This window comes from Oryza sativa, chromosome 9, assembly GCF_034140825.1.
Source record: "Oryza sativa Japonica Group chromosome 9, ASM3414082v1".
NCBI lineage: Eukaryota > Viridiplantae > Streptophyta > Magnoliopsida > Poales > Poaceae > Oryza > Oryza sativa.
In genome coordinates this window covers 15,122,411-15,142,353 of record NC_089043.1, presented here as the reverse complement: position 1 = coordinate 15,142,353, position 19,943 = coordinate 15,122,411, and the positions used below count along the sequence as shown (strand labels likewise).

Below are 19,943 nucleotides of genomic sequence, written 5' to 3'. Positions count from 1 at the left end.
CTTATAATAGTTAATACTTAATTAATTATGTGCTAATAAAGTTTCTCGTTTTGCGTGCAACTAAAATTATCGAACAGGGCCTAAGAGTGATTAAATGGAGCTACTAAACAATGCCAAATACTAGTTATTATTGTTATTGTTTTTTGGAATGTGCAAAAGTTCCGTGCTTCTCTGTATTAAGATAGGGGAAACTTCAACAATTTACCTAAAAGAGGTGTTAAAACCAAAAAAACAGAACTATAGAAGAAAGAAGACGACAGCACTAGGCTACGCCTCATGGTGTTAAAACTACTTCTAATGCAAGAAACCATCTCTACACAAGAACCAATAATGAAAATAAGGGGATAGGTGTATAAAAGAAGAGAGAAGAGACATGATTGGATGAGAATTTAATTTAACGACACCATCCATTGGATATATGATTTCTAGACACTACATAGTGTCCATATGATATGGCAAGTATAGAAACTACTGGATAGTTTCTGGGTTGGGGATGACTCTTAGAGTGATTTCGGGTAGGAGACTAAAAAATAATTGATGGTTTCTCCTTGTTGGTCGCAAAAGGCACAGGATCTAGGGTGTGGTAATCCCCTCTTGCTCAGTCTATCTATAGTCACAATGTGCGACCAACCATGTAAAGTAGTATTTGCATTTGAGCGGTGCAGAGCTCTTCTAGGTCGGTGCAGCTAGGAAGGATTCCCTTCCTAATTAATAAGAGGAAATTGTTGGACTGTCATGTAGGGATGAAAACGGAGCAGATAGTTTCTGTCCGCTCAAAACGAATACGAATACTTTTCGGATCGGATAATTCTCAGATAGTTCGGATACGGATACGAATACGGATATTTTCTCCCGGATATGAATACGAATATGGTATCGGGGTTTCCGTCGGATAATAATCCGTAAACAGTGCTATTTGGATATCCACATAAGCCATGAGACATACCCCATTTATTTATAACTCTATGACCTTGAATATACATTTTTAGATTTTAATAGTAGTTCATCTCTTAACATTAGTCCACACTATTAATATTATTTAAATTTTTAAAGATATTCATAAATTATATTATATTTTATATAAAATAAGCTAATTATATATGTTGATACTTGTTTCTATTAGAAGTTGAGTTGGTTTTCGTGTTCCGAGAAAAAAATGTTTCCGTATTCGTGTTCGATCATATTCGATTCTTATTCGTATTCGAGATAATCCGTATTTGTTTCCGCATTCGAGCTATCCGTATTCGATTCCGTCAGGCACACAAGCTTACACGTATATATGCATCCCAACCCCAAAGCTATACCAAATAGAACAAAGAACACTCATCTCCCTTACATACTCAGCGAGCCATACCATATACCAAATAGAACAAGATTATTGACCCATTTTTATTTCTCGGAGCAAGATTGATCGACGGCACATGGATCTATCTCGTAACTAAGCTCTCCGCTGAGCGACATTTAACTATTTGCCACTTTTAAGATTAGATATATAGCTAGGTCTCGCTACCGGTTTGTCCGGTGGCGGTAGTGGTTTTCTCATTGCTTGGAGCCGGAGTGATCGGGATTCCGACCTTGTCACGCCCCTGCAGGGGCTTGCGCTTGGCGACGGTCACCAGCAGCGTCCCGAAGGTGAGCTCGGCCTCGACCTTGGCCGTGTCGTACGGCTTGTTCGGCAGCAGCAGGCGCACGTCGAGGGAGTTCGCCGGCGTCGACGTCTCGTCGCCGGCGCCGCCGTAGCTGACGAGGAGCACCGTGTCGTGCTCGATCCGAACCTTGAGCTTCTCCCTGTCTATCTCCCCGACGTGGAACCACAGCTTCACGTAGTCGTCGTCCTCCGTGATCCTCCACCTGTTGCCTGACGTCGGTGGGAACTTGGGGTGCACCAGGGCTTATATCACATATGATATATATGTGCCACATATCACATGGCATATGAAATATAAATGCTTATTAGACTTGCATTGCATATACAACAGGGAAGAAAATAATAGAACTGAGAGAAATTTTATGGTCCTTGAGAAAAGGATAGAACAACATCGGCGGAAACCATGTTGTTCCGGCCTTCATACTCAACTAAATCAACAGGAAGGCCTTTGTCCTTTATTACCTTGTATAATTTAGTCATAAAAATATATTTTACACTAAAAATTATTTTGGTATCTCGAGGTACCAAGTTCTACACTAGAAAAATTTGGTACCTCCCAGCACTTAAAGGATGGTAAGATTACCCTAAAACTAAACTTAAACTTCACAGATATCGTACTACTAAAGATGAACCAAATCGAGAAATAAAATTCGTATGAAATTAGAATAAAGTTAGGAGCTGAATATAATGAAAACTAAAACATATTACAGTACACTATGCTGTCTATAAACTTAAAAAAATTGTACTTATTTTGAAATTTATACCAGCAAATACTATAATATGCTTTCGGAATATTTACAACAGAGACTCACCAAAGGGTGCGATGCCAAAGGGATGCCCAGTATCAGCAGGGCTTTTCGGAGAATTATTAGCACGCACCAAAAGACGCGGAGACTTCCTTTGGAGGGCCAATGCCGCTGCTGGCTTGCCTGCGGATCGCAGGGCTGCACCAAAGGGAGCTTTCAGTACCGGAGGCGCCGTCTGGCTCATCAGGAGGTTGAAAGATGTAACCATGGACATTGCTGCTCAGTTTATGTACTAAATCTGTTAGTTTTGGTGTGCTAGCTAGCTACTTCGGAGGGTAGCTTATATAGAGATCAGGAGGAGGAGATATATACATTCTTTAACTTTGCTTCGCCCTGCAGAATGCTTGGAATAACTGATCAAAGAAGTTGCTAATGAGCAGCTTAGCTAGCTTTTTCTAAAGGAACAAATTAACAAAGATGATGCTAAACTTGATGCAGGAAGTGTTATCATTCTCACAAAAGCACCAGAGAAATGTGGGCACACAATGCATGTCTTCTCTGTTCAGGTACAAGGCTTAACTTATTCCTGAAATCTAAAACGTTAAAAAAAAAGAGAGTACACTTCACACCCCTTAACCTAAAAATATTTCCACTTTTCTTTTTGTCATATCTCAGGTGCTTCCGTGAAAACGAAAACACCCTCCGACAACAAGTTTAGCATCATGTTCCCAGCATTGCACCTTTACAAAAGCTGCATGGCAACTATTTATATTCTTGCAAGCATATAGTTCAATTGTATGAGAAATCAATGGCCATAGTCTAATATTGAAGATAACATTAAATAATTAAACTAGAAGATACCCCGAGCATTGCTACAATAATTCTTAGCTCAACGAAAATTGAAATGTATGCTGCCAAATGAAATTTATTTATACAGTTATTATATAATGCATACAGCCACACATAGGAACATGTAAATCAAACAGAGGCAGCAAGATATATAATAAGAGTTCTAAGTTTTATTTTTTTATGTTAAAACCATCTTCAGTGAGAACCATGGCTTGAAGGTGAGGTTGTAAGAGCTTGAAACTCTGATAGTTATTGTTTGATAACATCTTCCTTCTGCAATGTGCTTGTACATGTAATAACTACTTCTGAATTCAGTCCAGAAGAATCCTTGAGGTTTGCGATTGCATTTTACTGCAAATCATCATTTTCCCAGAATGTATCCTAATTTTTGGCCTAATTTTTCTTCTGATGATTGATTTAACCTCTGATAAAAAGATAGACCTTGGTTCTATTTCATCTCTTCAACAAGTTTAGTAATAAGCATAACGGCCCTATTGTTTCGATGGAGAGAAGAACCTATAATTAGCTTTTCGGAAAATTTCCAAACGAACAATGTCAACAAAATCTTCATATTTGCAGTAAATATGCAATCGCAAACCTCAAGAATTCTTCTGGACCGAATTCAGATCAGTAGAAAAGGAAAACACCCTCCGACAAACCTCTATTCTCCTTGAGGTTTGCGATTGCATATTTACATGTAATAACTACTTATGCACATGATGTAGAAAAGGAAGAAACATGAAGAGATTCCTAGAATGGGAAGCTTATAGCAATGCGAATGGCTAAACAGAGATAAATCATCATAATTCATTACAATTGAACTATAAATTGAAGATCCATATTTAGTACAGTTTGAATTAAAGCATTATATGTAATCTTGAGCTATACTCTCACCCTTTCCATGTCATACAACGTACAGTCATGAAAAAAACCACGAATAAATTTGTCAATACACAGATTATATCGTTATATATCACTTCATTTAACAAACATACTTAAACTAGATCTACAAAAAAAAATGCTGGTAACATCCTAACAATTACATTCTATATTTTTTTGATATTTTAATAAACTTTATATCAACATCTTCTTTTGTATAAAAAATATATATTCATCAAAGATCCTTGAGTTTTTTTTTGTGGGGATCAAAGATCCTCGAGTTTAATCAAATTCTTAGCAATAAATCAGTTAAGCTATACAGTACAGTATACTAATTAGTTTATAAAGGATATTATATCAATTCTACATCCATCCCATGCCTATGAATTCAATCAAACATGTAAGTGTTCCATATACTAAGTGACCAACATCAACAAAATAAAAGGATGCCACCGACCATTGAAAGGACAATAGGTGACTTGAGGGCAAGTGGCAACGAGCTTACGGCTAGGTAATAGCGTGGTGTCAAACCTTTTCAAGCTGTCTTTGTCTTTACCCTAAGCACATAGGACACAAGCGAGGAGATAATGATGGTAGATTGCACACATTCTCTAAAGCATAATGAACTCGATAACGGTTGACAAATACTGTATTTTGATAAGATGTCATTTAGCAACAATTAATTAGACAATAGACAATGACAAAAGTACCTTGCAATTTTTAGTAATGGTGTGACGACTTGGTATTCGATGAGCTTCATTTTGGTGCCATTGAGAAGAATAATGTGATCTGTTTTGAATTGGTAGGAAACACCCAATTGGGCAAACCAAAATATTTATTTTAAATAGGAAAGGTGTTTCATTTAGTTTGGTGAATTCAGGAGATGTAAATCATATAAAACTCATTGATTAGAACTAACACGACAAAATGTAATGTCCATAATTAGAACTCATACGACACAATGCATTTTAGTCTAAAATACTTGAAATTTTATAAACAATCAACACACACTTTAAATTTATATAGTCATTGTGTTATTTTAGATGAATTTGTTCTTCTATAGTAGTGAACACGTGAAAAAAGAAATTACTCCCAATAACGTATTGACATTTTATATTAGCTAGCTGCGCAGTTGCATGGATGATTTGTAAGGGCTACACATCTCATCTAGTGAGTCGGTGACTGAAGAGTAAAGAATTGTTTTTTTGGCACGAACAAAAGCACTAATAATATATGTTTATGAGGTTTCTCTAATTCTCTTCGATGGCGCTGATGTCAACAATCCTCGTTCCATCTTCCGTAGGAGCCTTCTTCTTGATGGTCACCTCTAACCACACTTTGTCATCGACCTTCTTGGACCGCCACTCCACCTTCTTCTCATCATAGCCCGGTGTCATCAAGAGGCGCACATCGAGAAGGCTCGGCTGTTGCTTCTTCTGCTGCTCACGATCCCTCAGCGAGATGGTGAGCACGTCGCCATGATCGATCGCAACCTCGATGGCGTTGTTCACCTTAGATTCGTCGCCGCCAACAATCTCCGTGACCGGGAATTGCAGCGTGACGCTGTCTCCCGCCTCCACGATCATCTCCTGTCCTCCCATGTTTCTTCCGGCCTTCTCCTTCTGCCTTTCGCTTTCGCGAGCGGGATGCACCAGAGCTTTCATTGATCATCATGCACGCAAGACCGAGAAAACGTTGTCAGGAACTCATCAGAATGCTGTTTTTAGGATCATGTACATAGAGTACACATTGAGAAAAACAAGTCTGAAGTTTAATGATTGTAACTCTGGACATTTCTTCGAGCATACAATCATATGAAATCACTCACCATCCGGGGAAAAGTTTATGGCAGCAGAGATTGGGGCAAATCGATGTCGAGGCAGCCCATACTTGTCAGGAGCAGTAGAGAAAGGGAGAAGAGCAGCTGGTGTCGTTAGTCGTCGTTGTCGTCGTCGCATGCTGGGAGAAGAGAAGCTAACGGCTGCTGCTGCTGCCTCAAGGCAGCTGATGTAGCAAGAGATTGCAGCAGCTGGTTGCATTTCTCCAAGAGAAGCATCAAATGTAATGATCGTTATGTGTTTGCAGGTGGTAGCTTGCATGAGATGACATTCTTGTGCATATATATAGGGGTATAAAAACCAAATTAAAGCTTGAGGATTTACCTTTGCTTGCCCCGGTTGGCTTGGCGAATAAAGAGGCTGTGAAGCTCAGCTAGCTTTTGTGAAGTTGGTTGCAATAGCAAATGGATTGTTTACCAAATGATGACTAATCGTAGGAATCTGATTTCTTTTTTTCTTTAACCAAAGCACGTCCAGCATGCATGATTTGATGTTATTTGATTTTTCAGCAATTCTAAACAATAGAATCTCCTAAATATTCAAGTAATATGAAATATATTAACCATATTTTTTTATAATTTGGAGAAAAACATGATTGTATTTGAACTCTATTTGCTATCGTGTTAAAAAATTGGAAACGTTTGACCTTTTCAGATAAAATATTTGAATTGTTCTCTAATTATTTTTAAAATAATATATAAATTGACTAAAAAAGGGTCTGATCACCACGATATATAAATGGGTAACCAGTGACACCATGACGTGGACAAGGCTATCGATGGACATAACGGGTCGACAGTGGAAGTCAGGAATGTAGCTAATTTCGCTTCGCGTCAAATGGTTTGGAACAAAGCACCAAAATATTGCGGGCACACCTAATTTCCTCGCTGACATGAATGGACCATTGGCAAATTTGCATGCGGATAAAAAGGAGAAAAGAACCACTTTTTCAGTGACCAGCCACCATTGTCCAGAAGCTCATTCCTCTTCTCATCCCCTCCAGCTTCTTCCTTCTCCCTGCCCCAATATTGCAACTCCAAATCCACCACACTTGGTAGGTCTTTCCCCTGATGCCACATGCTTGCTTCCCTAGGGTTCATGTGGTAGATATCATCGGTTGCCTTAAGGGTCTCTTATCCCATTATGGGTGGCGTAGTTCCATTAGAATTGCTGGTTGAATCTTGTGAAATCAAAGGTGTTTTTTATTATTATTCTGTGATGAACAATTGGCATTGGAGATTATTGGTTTTGATATTTGAAATTTATTTGCGAAGTGGTTTTGGAGATGATTGGATTTCACAGGTGATCTACATGTACTACTGGATTTGTGGTCCGGTCAGACCGGGCATGTGCTGCCAGTCAGACCAGCTTGTATTGCCCGGTCAGACCGGCGCAGCCCGCGGTCTGACCGGCCGACGCTGTGTCGGTTTCGGTTTCGGGTTGTTTATTTGGATATCTGTGATTGTTTCATATTTATGGCTTCTAGATTGATACTATGCATATGTAATACTGTTGTTTGCTACTAATGAGTCAAGTTGGAGATAGCTTGGTCTCGAAATATGGTTTCTTTGTTTGTTTCATGTGTAGGTGACTCGATGCCTCGGGAGAGTATATTTGCGGTGATGGACCGGGAGTCGACTTGGTGGGAAGGAGATGTCCGTGGTGGTCAGATATCATGCGTGATACTTAGGCTAGAGTTCAATGCACGTGGTTGGTGAAGATTCCATATGGCATACGATGGAGGTATTGTGTGCGTATGGGATACGGAGTCGAATTTGGAAGGAGTCCAAATTTGGTATGATTGGTTATGTAAAGTTTGTTTCTTATACGAAAAGGTTTCCTAGGGGGATTAGGACTTCTAGTATGAGTTTGGTTCATGCCTTTAGGCTGCCTACCTCATGTATAAATAGAGAGGGAGCGTGAGGCTTCCCGGTATCGCTTTTGAGAGCAATTGAGTTGATAGTTTACTTAGGGTTTCGAGTTTAGTCGAGATTTTTGTAAGGAGTGCTGTTGTTGCACTTTGTAAACACAGAGAGAATCAATAAAGTCATCATCCACTTTAAGAGTTCTTCGATTTGTGTTTTCTCGGGTGTGGCGGTCCAACCGACGAGACACCGGCGGTCAGACCGGCGGGCACACGGTGGTCAGACCGGCGGCGGCGACAGGTGCTGGCGATTGACCTCGGCGGTTCGACCGGTGTTACAACCTCGGTCAGACCGACGTGTTCTAGGCGGTCAGACCGGCACGTCTACTTCGGTCAGACCGCGATCCATCGAATTTGAGGGTAACTTTTAATTCCGATAAAAGTTTTGGTTTTTGGGTATACCAACCATTCACCCCTCTCTGGTTGGCTTAGTTCTTGTGTTTCGATCCTACAAATCTATGTTGTTTAACGCTAGTTAATAATAAAAGGGAGTTGGGGGTTTGTCTCATTACCTATCGTCCCTTTTTATTTGTTGAACAAACTTATGGTTGTGTGCTTTAGGGCAGAAGCCGGAGAAAAAAATATCATCAGCTGCCACAGCATCATGATACTCACATGGATCGATCAGCTTCCTGTCCTAGAAGAGGTGTACTTATACAACCGCAACCAATGGTGAATCCAGAACAAAAATTACCATGGGTCATATACATATCATAGCGTATATAAAACGCTAATTTTTAACTATTAGAGCCTGTTTGAATCATAGGAAGGAAAAAAACAAAGAAATAGGAAAACACATGATTCTGACATGAATATAAGTGTTAACAAGAGGATTGCAAAACACAAGAATGATTGTTTGATTGGACCGTAGGAAAAATACAGGAATCGGATGAGAGAGATAGAGTCAAAGGAAATTTTCCAAGAGATTGGAGCTCTTGCTAAGTTTCCTCCAAAATCCACATGCAATGAGTCATTACATAAGATTTGGAAACCTTCAATCGTTTGAATCAAAGAGCCAAATAGGAAAATTTCCTATAGGATTTGAATCCTATAAAATTCCTACATAAATTCTTTGATTCAAAGGGGCCCTTAATGTAGTTAATATAGGCTAAAATAACTAAATATTGAAATTCTACTTAATTAAGGTCCTAGGTTAACATAGGTCACTGCCACTGACTGCAATTCACTTTTGGAGGTAGTGAGTGATGATGAAGAATAAAAGGTGTATTGTTGCCCCTCTCTCTATGATGAGTTTGTTGTACTCGTGCCATCATTTTTAAGAATAGTTAATATTGCAAGACGATGTCCCTTGCTAGATCATATGCCTTTGATGTTTTATGAGAGGCGAATTTTATAGCTGTAATCAAGCAAGCACTCACTGGTGGGGTTATATCATGCATGATCTGTCAGCATGGAGATCGTTTGTCACTCAAAGAAAACATCAGATGTTGTGTCACGGTCATGGGACACCTGCATCAAGAACACGATGAACCGAACGGCTTCTTCCTCCTCTGGCTCTCTTCCTTCTCTCTGCTATTCCTCCTAGCTCAAGCTTTCATTTCTCTGATCTCCCGGTCCCCTGCTTTCCACCACCCCAATCTAGCTTCTAATCCCACTCTAAACCCCTGTTTCTCCCAAATTGTATCCCTGACACTTTGATATATGGTGTTGGAGACTTGGAGTTGGATCATCTCAGTTGTGCTTGTGTTGTCGGGTGGAAATCAAGATGGGTACGTAACAATATGGTATGAGAGCAATCGATCCCGGGTTTTCCGGTGTTAAGATGGTGTGGGAGAGCAACTTGGTGGTGGTGTCTTTGGAGGAGACGCTGACCACCTGTTCGGTGAAATGCCGGAGGCGACTCAGGTGCCACCCTTCGCGTCTCCGTGAGCCACATTGTCTACCCAGTGACTTCTGAGATGCTGCATCTAGTGTACAATACCCATGGAGCAGTTTGATGCTAGTTGTACGTTCCTAGTCCATCCAATAATTGGAAAGCCCTGGCCATATATAAAATTCACTATCCTAAAGATTTAAGCAGAGTGTCCATCTTAATAGTAGGATCTGACACTAGTCTGGTATTTACACTGTACTTCTAAAAGAGACAAAATGACCTACTCCTAATGGTTCTTACATGTACAGAGCTCATGAAACACTTCTGAGTTCTGACATTTAAACTCACCTAAGGTCTCAGGCTACCAGCAATATCTAAAGATGATGACTCATTGGTGTTGCTGGATGATGCTTGTGCTGCAGTCATGCTTTGGCTCTGATCACTTAGTGTTTGCCAGAAGTTCCTGCGCTGACCGCTTGAGCTCAGGCTGTTTGCAGCAAGGCTGAGGTCTGACAGAAATGGTTGAAGTGGTATGTGCCCCTCAAGCAGGCTCAAAACTTTGGTCATCTTTGGTCTCAGTGTTGGTGCTGCATTGGTGCACAGGAGGGCAACATTCAGCATGAGGAGCGCCTCTTCCGTTGAGTAATCGGAGCCTAACTCTGGATCTACCAGCTCCAGGAGATTTCCTCGCTCATGTAGAACACAAGCCTGCAACTCATTTAGGAGAGAATACTTTTGAGGTATGTACAATGTGAATGTAGCATGAATTGGGAAATTTAAGAATTTCGGTTTGATGAAAATACTGTTTGCTTTAACAACTTTCTAATTAAAATGCTTGTTGTGTTATCTTTGAAATAAACAATATGTTGGACAAAATTAAACCAGTAATGGATGCTGTTTGTTTCAAATTAGAAAAAAAATGCCATCACATTGATAACTAAAGATCTATTCCTTTGGTTAGATTGTTACATAAGTCAGGTATAATATTAGCGGAGTTTGGATGGAATTCATCAATGTCCAGAAGAAGTTTAAGAGACAAAATGCCGGCTAAGATTGAGCTAAATTTTAGTGTTCATAATAAGGTTCCTATAAATGTGCTTCCATGGTCATGCACAGAACATTATTGCGTTAATTGGAAATTGACCAATGTGCCAGTAACTGGTAACTGGTTATTCTAAGCATGGTTTAGGAATTACCCAATCGAGAAGATAAACAAAATCTTCCTTTGGCCTGTAGCTTGTGTTACTTTTTCCACTAACAATTTCCAAAGCAACAACCCCAAAACTGTAAACATCAGCTTTGTCTGTCAAATAACCACGCATTGCATACTCAGGAGCCATGTATCCGCTGCAGGAAGAATAACAACAAAATGATTGAGTCAAATATCTGCTCTGTAGTTGAATGGAATTATTTGGAAGGGGCATGGAGAGAAGAAGTAATCTCCATCAATAGTTGTTCATATGGAAATTGATTTCAGTAGTAAGAACATTAATTCCTTTGAATTGTTAGTCTACATATGGTGGCATCTATTTGTTACTGTTTTTGTGCAACTACGTGCCTTGTAGGATCCTACATTTTATTTCGGTTTTTTACTATATTAGCTACCCTCAGAGTTTCCATAAACCATACATAAAGGTCGCAATGTTCATTTTTATCTAAGTTCTAACTGTCATGTCATTTAAAGACTTCCTATTGTAGATCAATGAGACTTGGGACACGATCGAAATTAAATTTGGGGGGAAAGGGGGTATGGAAATCAAAAAGAAAACTTACATAGTCCCAGCTATTCTTGTACTTATGTGTGTGTGATCATCATCGTTAAGCTTTGCTAGCCCAAAATCGGAGATCTTGGCACTCAAGTCTTTGTCAAGCAGTATATTGCTAGCCTTGATATCTCTGTGCACAATCCTTATTGCAGACTCCTCATGTAGATATGCTAAACCCCTTGCTATTCCCAGGCAAATCTTACGTCTCGTCGGCCAATCCAAGCTCAGCCTGTATTGTTCGACTGTACCTAATCACAGAAATTGCACATGAGTTCTAACATGAAATAAGTTAAGAGGGGAAACCAGGAAATTAGAAAGTAAGATTACCGAAAAGAGCACGCGCTAGGCAGTTGTTTTCCATGTATTCATAAACAAGCAAGAGCTGGTTTCCTTCTGTACAACAGCCATAAAGCTTGACAAGGTTTGGGTGCTGGAGTGCAGATATCATGCCTATCTCATTCACAAATTCTCGATTCCCTTGTTTAGACCTTGATGATAGCTGTTTGACAGCAATAATGGTGCCATCAGACAACAGACCCTGCCAGCAAAACAAGGATCCATCATAAGAATTGTGTACATTTTTAGATAATGGATATTCATTAATCCGGAAGAATTGTGTACATTGCCTTATCAGACTGCCGAGTTTAAGCATGGAGTCAGTGATGATGGCTGACCTTGTAAACTGAACCAAAACCACCTTCGCCGATCTTGTTGGCCGCATCAAAATTCCTTGTTGCCACTTTGATTTGTCTCAAGGTAAAGGATCCAGTTTGGAGGTCAAAGGCTCTGAGATCTAAAGAGAAAGAGACAGGGATGATTTATCTGTTCCCACATAAATATATAAATGGTTTGCAATGCTAGCCTAACTACTTTAACTGGCAATTGTTTGAGAAATCAAAGCATCCTAGGATGGGTTCGTCTGGTATAGTGTAATCTCTTTTTTTTTTAGATAATGGATTTTCATTAATCCGGCCTCTATATCCACCAAGGATATACACAGCCAAAAGGATACACGAGCACTTAGACTCACACCTCAACAAGGAGAAGAACACACAACCAAAAAAGAAAAGAAAATCAAACGACCTCGACACATGCAATTTAGATTGTTGGATCTATTGCTAGTATTGCTGAACTGTTGGAACAAGAAAGATACTCCAATATGTGGAAGATAGATGCCACTATGTCATTCATGCAAATTGAAATAAATTGAGCAATCAAGCTCTCATGTCACCTTTATGCATTGAGTTCTTTCTCCTCCATTTAATCCAATAAATGCCGACAAAAAGTGCTGCGCACATTGCTAAAATTGGCATGGCAACCAGGAATGCTTTAGATATCCTTGAAAGCTTTTTGCTACCTCCAATTTGCGGTGGTTCAACAGCCAAAGGAACTTCAAAGTCTGAATAAGCATAATCCAAAACCACAAGGTCAGTAAAGAATATAACATTTTTCTTTGAAAATCATTATACAATCAGTCAGAGTTTTGAAGGGCACTGAATGTGTTGTTCAACGCTGTACCATTGCTCATAGTGATTAATGAAACATGTCATTCAAATTCAATAGATTCAAATGTCAAAATGCCATACTTGGTACTACTGATATTGCAGATATCAGAGGACCATAATATCCTCTTTTTGGAATGCCTGTTGTCCCCCTTCCTGCCCAATAGAAATGAATTTCCAGTGTATGATTTGTGACGTTTGCCGTGAAAGTCTTGATAACTGCCTTCGCAGCTCCTCCAGCTGACTGTTCAATGTCAAAGTCCTCTAGAACCATTCTTCCCTGAAATTAGAGAACTCATTACTAGGATGCCAATTAAGACATAAGATTTTGTAGGAAGAGAATAGACCATTCTCTGATTGTACCTGTATAAACACATTGAATCTTCTTTTGCCAAGGCTGCAGTATGTGCTGTCATTTGTGAAAACAATTTCAGCAAAATGAAGCTTAACGGTGTAACTCCCGTTATGCATGCAGAGCCCGTAATATGTCAGTGAAAGAGGTGAAAGGCGTGCTTTTGCATACAACTCCGAGTTGGGCACCGTCAATTTTGATGCGCTTGTCGCAATGTAGCTATCATCATTGATATTATTATCCATGAAGTTCCCAGTGCTGCTAAATGCCCAGTTTGATCCTGGGCTTTGGTACAGCAATGAAGCTCCTTTTGGTTCCACATCAGTTTCATATTTTGTTCCGTTAATAGTTACTTCTTTGTCACCACAATTTATGTTCAATGAATACCTGTCTGTGAAAATTTTATAGAACAACATTAGCTGCAGCTCTAATGGTAAACCAAGAAGGAAATTAACCATATAGATCTCAAAACTAGCACAACTCTGCACAATTTTTTTTCTCGTGGTACTTTCTATATATTTATCCTGGTCATTTTATAGATTCTCCTAGTTTGTTGACAAAGTAACACTGTTCATAAAAATTACAAGCACCCATATGAAACGCGCATCAACAAATCATTCATCGCTTGTTTTCTCTGTAGGCTACAGCAGTGCTTTATGATGTATCATTATTTTAGAGTCGACAGTGAAGCAACACTATCCAAGAACTCACATTTTCCATTAGAAGAACCGCATGGAAAATTCCTCTTTAAGCATGACTCAACATTAGTCCTGCACAGAAGATAGAGGTACCCAGAGTCAAATATGATTTATTATCTCTTGATTTGTGCATTCGTCTGAAACTTTATAATCTCTTGAAGCAGTGAACAAAATAATCTTACAAACTGCTCATTTCAGGTGAATAGCTCTCCACCATATTGCTGCAATTAAGAGTTACAAGAGAAGAATTAAGCATTTCTGTAAGTGTTTTGCATGAGTCCAGGAATTGTGCTAAAAGCGTTCTTACACACTCCCTGGAACGCATTGGGTAGGACCTGAACTCCCCATCGTGAAGTTGTTAAAAGATATGTCCCTGCATTTAATTAGTTGCTATTATACTTGATCAAACCAAGTGATACATTTTACTGTTTAAATTGAATAGCAACATTTTTTTTCTTTATGAGGTGAAAATTAAATACCATTGTCACAAGCATGTTGAGCAAAGAGCACATAAGAAATGCTAATGGGGTGTGTTTACAAGTCAAGAAAGACCACCTCATTAGCTTTCTAATACAATGCATGATCATGACTTTAGCATTGGAAATGTTAGAGCTTATTTGTAAATTGAACTAATGTTTTCTAAAATTGTAAACGAGAAAAATATATGACAAATTATAATGTATCTATGGATTCATGAATCCAATACTGATGACATATTGATGCCTTCTGAGGGTGCATATACAAAATAACTTACGCAATCTTGTTTCTCTTCAATATCCAATCAGGTATACTCCCAGTGAGTGAATTTCCTGTTAGGTATCTGCAGGCCAATTTTGGTTGAGATGCATCGGATTTCCAGATAGATATTAGTAGGCCAATTTCGGTCAAAGATTATGCAATAAAATAGCTTATTAAATGGTACATTTGGTTGAGTTTTTTTTTCTTAAATATTGCAACTTACATGTGATCTACATGTCCCATGTTAGCAAATGAAGCTGGTATTTCTCCAGTCAGTTTATTAAAAGACAGATCCCTGCACAAAAACAACATTTACGACTAAATATGTGAGGAACATATATATTGTGCAAGACACATCCAACTTGTGTATCAAGTATAAACATAGCCAACACGACATACAAAACTTTGCGCTGACATAATAATTTTGTGATTTATGCAATTGATGGTACATGTACTTTACAATAACATGCTGCATTCCTCTATCGAATTCACATGATGCAAACTGGTAAAAAGACCCGCAGATTTCTGAAGGGACCAATGAATAAAACTGGGGCAATATATCTTGTTCATAACTGATAATAACTGGATCAAGAAAATTATAATATTAAACTTACAGATGCTTAAGATTATCCATGTTCCCAATGTAAGATGGTATGCTTCCATTGATGGAGCAATTCCGTAGTATGCTGCATTCAAATAAAGTTCACATTATATAAACCCCCTATAAAATATAAACAAGAAAAATCACAATCATACATTGTTTTCATGGACACCAATTCCCTTAAGTCCGGGAAAACTGATCCTCTACCTCTCAGATCACTAATCCTCCTGGTTAGCACACAAAGGAAACCAAGCTTTAGTGAGAATTTATACCCATAACATCAAGTGGGTTGAATAATTATAATTTCAAACATTAGCGCTGACATACAGATCATAAAGGTTTATCAATTTGGAAAATTCTGAGGGAATAGGCCCTTCCAATAAAGATCCTTCAATTTGCCTGCACGGTTACACGAAAAAAAGATGTTACTAAACTAAATAATAGAGTGAATCCGTAATGATATTAAATTAAATAATGCAGGGGATTCATAACTCCTTTAACCATAAATTTACGGACTCACAATTTTCCGAGCTTTTTCAACTTCCCCAAGAAAACAGGCACTCTTCCAGAAAAATTGTTACCAGAAATCCTTCTATCATCAATTTCAGTAGTTGAAACATCACAAAAATAGAATCCACAGAATGGAACAGCACAAAATAAATCGATAGAGTTATCTTACAGGTCGGTTAAATTTGTTAACCTAGCAAGAGCAGCAGGAAGGGGTCCGGAGAACTCATTGGCCGATAATATTCTGAGTTTCAAGATCAGTTTAAAAGCCATAAGGAACTCCTTTGCCAATTCCACCAGCAATCATGTCTTCCATATTTTTACCTATAATATAAACAACAAAATACTCACAACTTCTCCATTTGCATGAGATGTCCAATGTCGGACGGGATTGGGCCATAAAAATTGTTTCCTTCTATACTCCTGCAGATTATGACTTTGCGAATTAAAATTATAAAAGAAAAACTCAAATTAGTGAACATAAATTATTTTCATCAAACTTTTTGCTTACAGGTTAGTCAGGGTTGTGATCTTTGTAAGAGCAATGGGAAAAGGCCCTGACAAATTGTTTCCCATTAATGACCTGCAAGTTTCAATATAAGGTCAATAAATGTGTTCCACATTTTTGTTTATAATATCACTATCTTATTTCTTTTCCCATCATACAAATTTTCATCTTACCCATGCAGCTACAGATAATTAGTCAGTAAGAAGCAATGTACTTTTACTTTTACTTGACAAAATCTATGCACATTATTACATATTCACAAGGTTCTTTGGTCAGTCGAGAATAAATGGCATGACAGTGCGGAATTTTGCTGACCGCAAAAGGAGGGGAAGAGCTTACAGGATGATATAATCTTGCTAAGATGCAATTTTAGTGTGTACAATTCAATTTCGTGATAGTTGAAAAAGGTTGGCAGAATTGTACAAAGGACGACCGACATTGATGTTTGCTTGTTCATATATGACAAAATGTACCTAATCTACCACACAATATAAAATGTGCTTTGTTAGCCTAATTTGTTGCTACCTAAGATGCTTTACTTCCCAGCACTCCAGTCCATGTAGACATTGACTGTTCCTTCACAAATTGCAAAAAATGAAAAGTACTCTACAGTGGACCTATCTGACTATCTCTTACACCCATTTCCTCTCATATAGTTCACATGCTACATTTGTTTGTATCTCACAAGACAATACACAATAGTGAGGCAATCAAGTGGAAGGTTAGGTCACTCACAGTCCCTGTAGCTTCATTCGGGCCCACTGGTCAGGCACTCCACCATGCAATAAGCTTCTGCTTAGATCTCTGAATCGTGCAAATATGGATCATGATGTTATAATTCTTTTTTTTTTTGAAGCAATAGGACGGCATGAGACATGCCGGTTATATTAGAAACAGTAAAAGAGCCTAAATACATGATGTTATAATTCTCTTAACAGCTTAAGTTTATGGCACAGATTGGTTGCATTGGTTGTTTAGCACTTACAGTTGGAGGAGATTGGGGAATTCGGCGAAGTCCGGTGGGAGCTCACCAGTGAAGTTTTGCCCTTCCAGTGTTCTGCAAAAGTTGATCCAGATGACAGTTAATACAGCACAAAATGTGGCATAATCTGCTCCTCTCCAATCAAGTGTGATTATATGTTCCTAGAGCTTCATCAGAAGGCCAAATCTCCAGTGAAGCAATATCAACTACTAAAGAAATTAGAAATGTGGCAAGTGTCCAAGAGTTACTGCATACATGTTAGTAACATGGCAGAATGTATGGTTGTAGAAGGAGCAGTCACAATTCACAGTGCCCCCAAAGCCACCGTTACCGCCGGAGTTGCATGGATCAACGGAGAAGTTCCAACGCAAGATCCCCATCTTCTGCGCGATACGACGAAGAGTACGCACTGAAAAAGAAAAAATCAACCTCATATTTTCCAAGAACTGAATAGCATGTAAAGATCAAAGAGTCAGGTGACCAAAAAGAGTTTCTAGTAACAGAACAATCTTTGCAGGAGCAAGCACATGTTGGTCATTTTCCTCACATTTCCATTACATGTTTTGATCTCAAACTCTTCACATGCACATGCTGACATGCATATGAATAAGCAGGCAAAAAACAGAGCACATTGCTCTTAGCTTGAGGTTTGTGCATTCCATTGTGAAGATATCAAACATCTCATTATCTGGTACTTATTAGTAGGTTCTTGCTTATTTCTGGAACTAAATGTGAGTACTGGTCCCTTCTTGCAGCAGTACTTATCAAGCACAGGACTCCCAGGCAAAGGAGGTCCAAGAAGAACATGAAGAAAGTACAGCAAGAAATCAAGAGAAGAATGCTTCCAAGAAAAAAAAAAAGTACAGCCAAGGAGGCTCAGTGCTCACCACAGGCAACTCTCTCTCTCTCTCTCTCTCTCTCTCTCTCTCTCTAAACCATTGAACTAAACACAAGTGAGAGAACCAAAGCATCAGGCCACAGAGAACAATTTAGGGGAGCTGCAGAGAGTGTAGCATAAGGCATACCTTCAGCTGGGAGGAGCCTAGGGAGGGAAGCTGTTCTAGCCCCTGAGCCATGATGGACCTCACCAAGAAGAAGAAGAAGAAGACCAAGAACCACCAAGAACAGCTGCCCCCGACCACATGGCACCAACCTCCATGGCATCCTCCTCTCTCTTTCTCTCTCCCTCTCAACTGAACTCAACTCTCCAAGTGGAAGGCAATGCAGTGTGAGACTGCCAAAGTAGTGAATGACTTGGCTTTCTAGGCAAAGGAACCTCTGTCCCTCTCTCTCACACTATTTATTTCTTCCCCTTTTCTTTTGACTGAAAAACTTTATTTATCTCTTTTCAGGAATGTGTCTTTAAATATACTCCCTCATTCCCTAAATGTTTGACGCTGTTAATTTTTTTAAACATATTTGACCATTCGTCTTATTCAAAAACTTTTGTGAAATATGTAAAATTATATGTATACATAGAAGTATATTTAACAATGAATCAAATGATAGAAAAAGAATTAATAATTACTTAGATTTTTTGAATAAGACGAACGGTCAAACATGTTTAAAAAAATCAACGGTGTCAAATATTTAGAGATGGAGGGAGTATTTTTTTTAGGGGAGGTCTTCCTCCGCCATGATTGGGGCTTCTTGTTCTTGACTTCTTGTGTGATGCTGCATGAAGTGCCTCGTAGCTGTAGGTAGGAATGAAAATGGTCGGGGACGATGAGAATTGGTAACATCTCTTCCATCCTCGATTGGTCGTGAATTGACCGTATTTATCAGTTTAACTGTTTGAGCCATAAGTGCGCACTGGGACGCCGTTTGTGTGGTGGTTTGGATGCAGAGCTGCAGATGCAGTGTGCAGACTGCAGCCGCGTGAACTGAGAAAGGCCAAAGGAGACAGACAGAGCAGAAACGCGCAAGAATCATGGCCATTTACGACCTAATGTCAGGTCATTGTAAGTTTCTTTTGTGCATCACTGTGGTTTCTTTTGTGCAATGCTAGGCTATTTCTAGCTGTTGGGGGTTTTTGTGTGCTGCTACAAATGGTTCTTTTGTGAAAGCAACTTTTGAGACAAACCTACTGTTTTCATTATGTGAGTATAGATATTTTACAAAATAGTGATATATAAAACTGTCTAACGCGGGCGAAACTGAGAAATAACCGTGACCGGAGGGAGTAACATTGAAGAGAATAGAGAGACGCTGGAACATGTGGACTTACATATAACAACATCGTTACAGAGAAAACATGGTGAAAGCCACGTATATCAACTGTTTCATCACGTTAACGGTGAGCTAATCAAAGTTGTGCTTAATTGTTTGATGAATTAACCTTGTGTAGTTATTGTTATAAAAAATCTCAAATAAAGGAACATCATCATTATTTTTCATACCGTTTGAGATGTCACTGCTATAGATTATCACTTATTTCTCTTTTATTATTATTAAATTGAACACAAATGCAATAAAATTACAACTTTCGATCCACGCATTATGTCATAATACGTCAATATCCAGTACTGATGTATTTGGGTCGTCCAATTATGTGTGCAAACTTGCCCTACA

General features: G+C 38.9%; 2 protein-coding genes and 1 non-coding gene across 6 annotated transcripts; all 3 read right to left on the bottom strand.

The window, feature by feature from the left end:
• Positions 1 to 1,365: 1,365 nt before the first annotated feature.
• LOC9270238 (small heat shock protein, chloroplastic) lies at positions 1,366 to 2,733 on the bottom strand. The gene is made up of 2 exons (XM_015755840.3): positions 2,461 to 2,733; positions 1,366 to 1,891 (listed from the first exon to the last, which is right to left on the bottom strand). Exons 1-2 carry the CDS (start codon positions 2,666 to 2,668, stop codon positions 1,497 to 1,499), a joined length of 603 nt encoding a protein of 200 aa, XP_015611326.1. The 5' UTR covers positions 2,669 to 2,733; the 3' UTR covers positions 1,366 to 1,496.
• Positions 2,734 to 5,208: 2,475 nt separating this feature from the next.
• On the bottom strand, positions 5,209 to 6,206 carry LOC107276061 (uncharacterized). Its single transcript, XR_010735108.1, has 2 exons — positions 5,951 to 6,206; positions 5,209 to 5,779 (listed from the first exon to the last, which is right to left on the bottom strand). It is a non-coding gene; the product is annotated as an uncharacterized protein (transcript).
• A 3,665-nt stretch (positions 6,207 to 9,871) lies between these two features.
• Positions 9,872 to 18,648, bottom strand: LOC4346800 (probable LRR receptor-like serine/threonine-protein kinase At1g07650). 4 transcript variants are annotated; one of them, XM_015795875.3, is made up of 24 exons: positions 18,398 to 18,642; positions 17,628 to 17,781; positions 17,376 to 17,447; positions 17,126 to 17,194; positions 16,394 to 16,465; positions 16,234 to 16,305; positions 16,055 to 16,126; positions 15,896 to 15,967; positions 15,703 to 15,774; positions 15,531 to 15,602; positions 15,389 to 15,460; positions 14,998 to 15,069; positions 14,791 to 14,856; positions 14,344 to 14,409; positions 14,219 to 14,257; positions 14,050 to 14,108; positions 13,350 to 13,729; positions 13,071 to 13,266; positions 12,716 to 12,883; positions 12,159 to 12,277; positions 11,812 to 12,022; positions 11,492 to 11,726; positions 10,915 to 11,065; positions 9,872 to 10,426 (listed from the first exon to the last, which is right to left on the bottom strand). In XM_015795875.3, the coding sequence occupies exons 1-24, from the start codon at positions 18,534 to 18,536 to the stop codon at positions 10,067 to 10,069; spliced, it is 3,060 nt and encodes a 1,019-aa protein (XP_015651361.1). In that variant the 5' UTR covers positions 18,537 to 18,642; the 3' UTR covers positions 9,872 to 10,066. The 4 variants fall into 4 exon arrangements, with proteins under 4 accessions (XP_015651361.1, XP_015651358.1, XP_015651360.1 ...); XM_015795872.3 differs by having other exon boundaries at positions 11,492 to 11,732; positions 18,398 to 18,641; XM_015795874.3 differs by having other exon boundaries at positions 11,492 to 11,732; positions 15,896 to 15,964; positions 18,398 to 18,641.
• Positions 18,649 to 19,943: the final 1,295 nt, after the last annotated feature.

Excerpts from the sequence above, each read along its gene's own strand:
- LOC9270238 (XM_015755840.3), bottom strand. The coding sequence starts at position 2,668 with ATGTCCATGGTTACATCTTTCAACCTCCTGATGAGCCAGACGGCGCCT. Across the intron at positions 1,892-2,460 it reads CTTTGGCATCGCACCCTTTG|CCCTGGTGCACCCCAAGTTC; the intron begins GTGAGTCTCTGT and ends ATGTGATATAAG.
- LOC4346800 (XM_015795872.3), bottom strand. The coding sequence starts at position 18,536 with ATGCCATGGAGGTTGGTGCCATGTGGTCGGGGGCAGCTGTTCTTGGTG. Across the intron at positions 13,267-13,349 it reads GATTCAATGTGTTTATACAG|GGAAGAATGGTTCTAGAGGA; the intron begins GTACAATCAGAG and ends CTCTAATTTCAG. Across the intron at positions 12,884-13,070 it reads TGCAATATCAGTAGTACCAA|ACTTTGAAGTTCCTTTGGCT; the intron begins GTATGGCATTTT and ends ATGCTTATTCAG.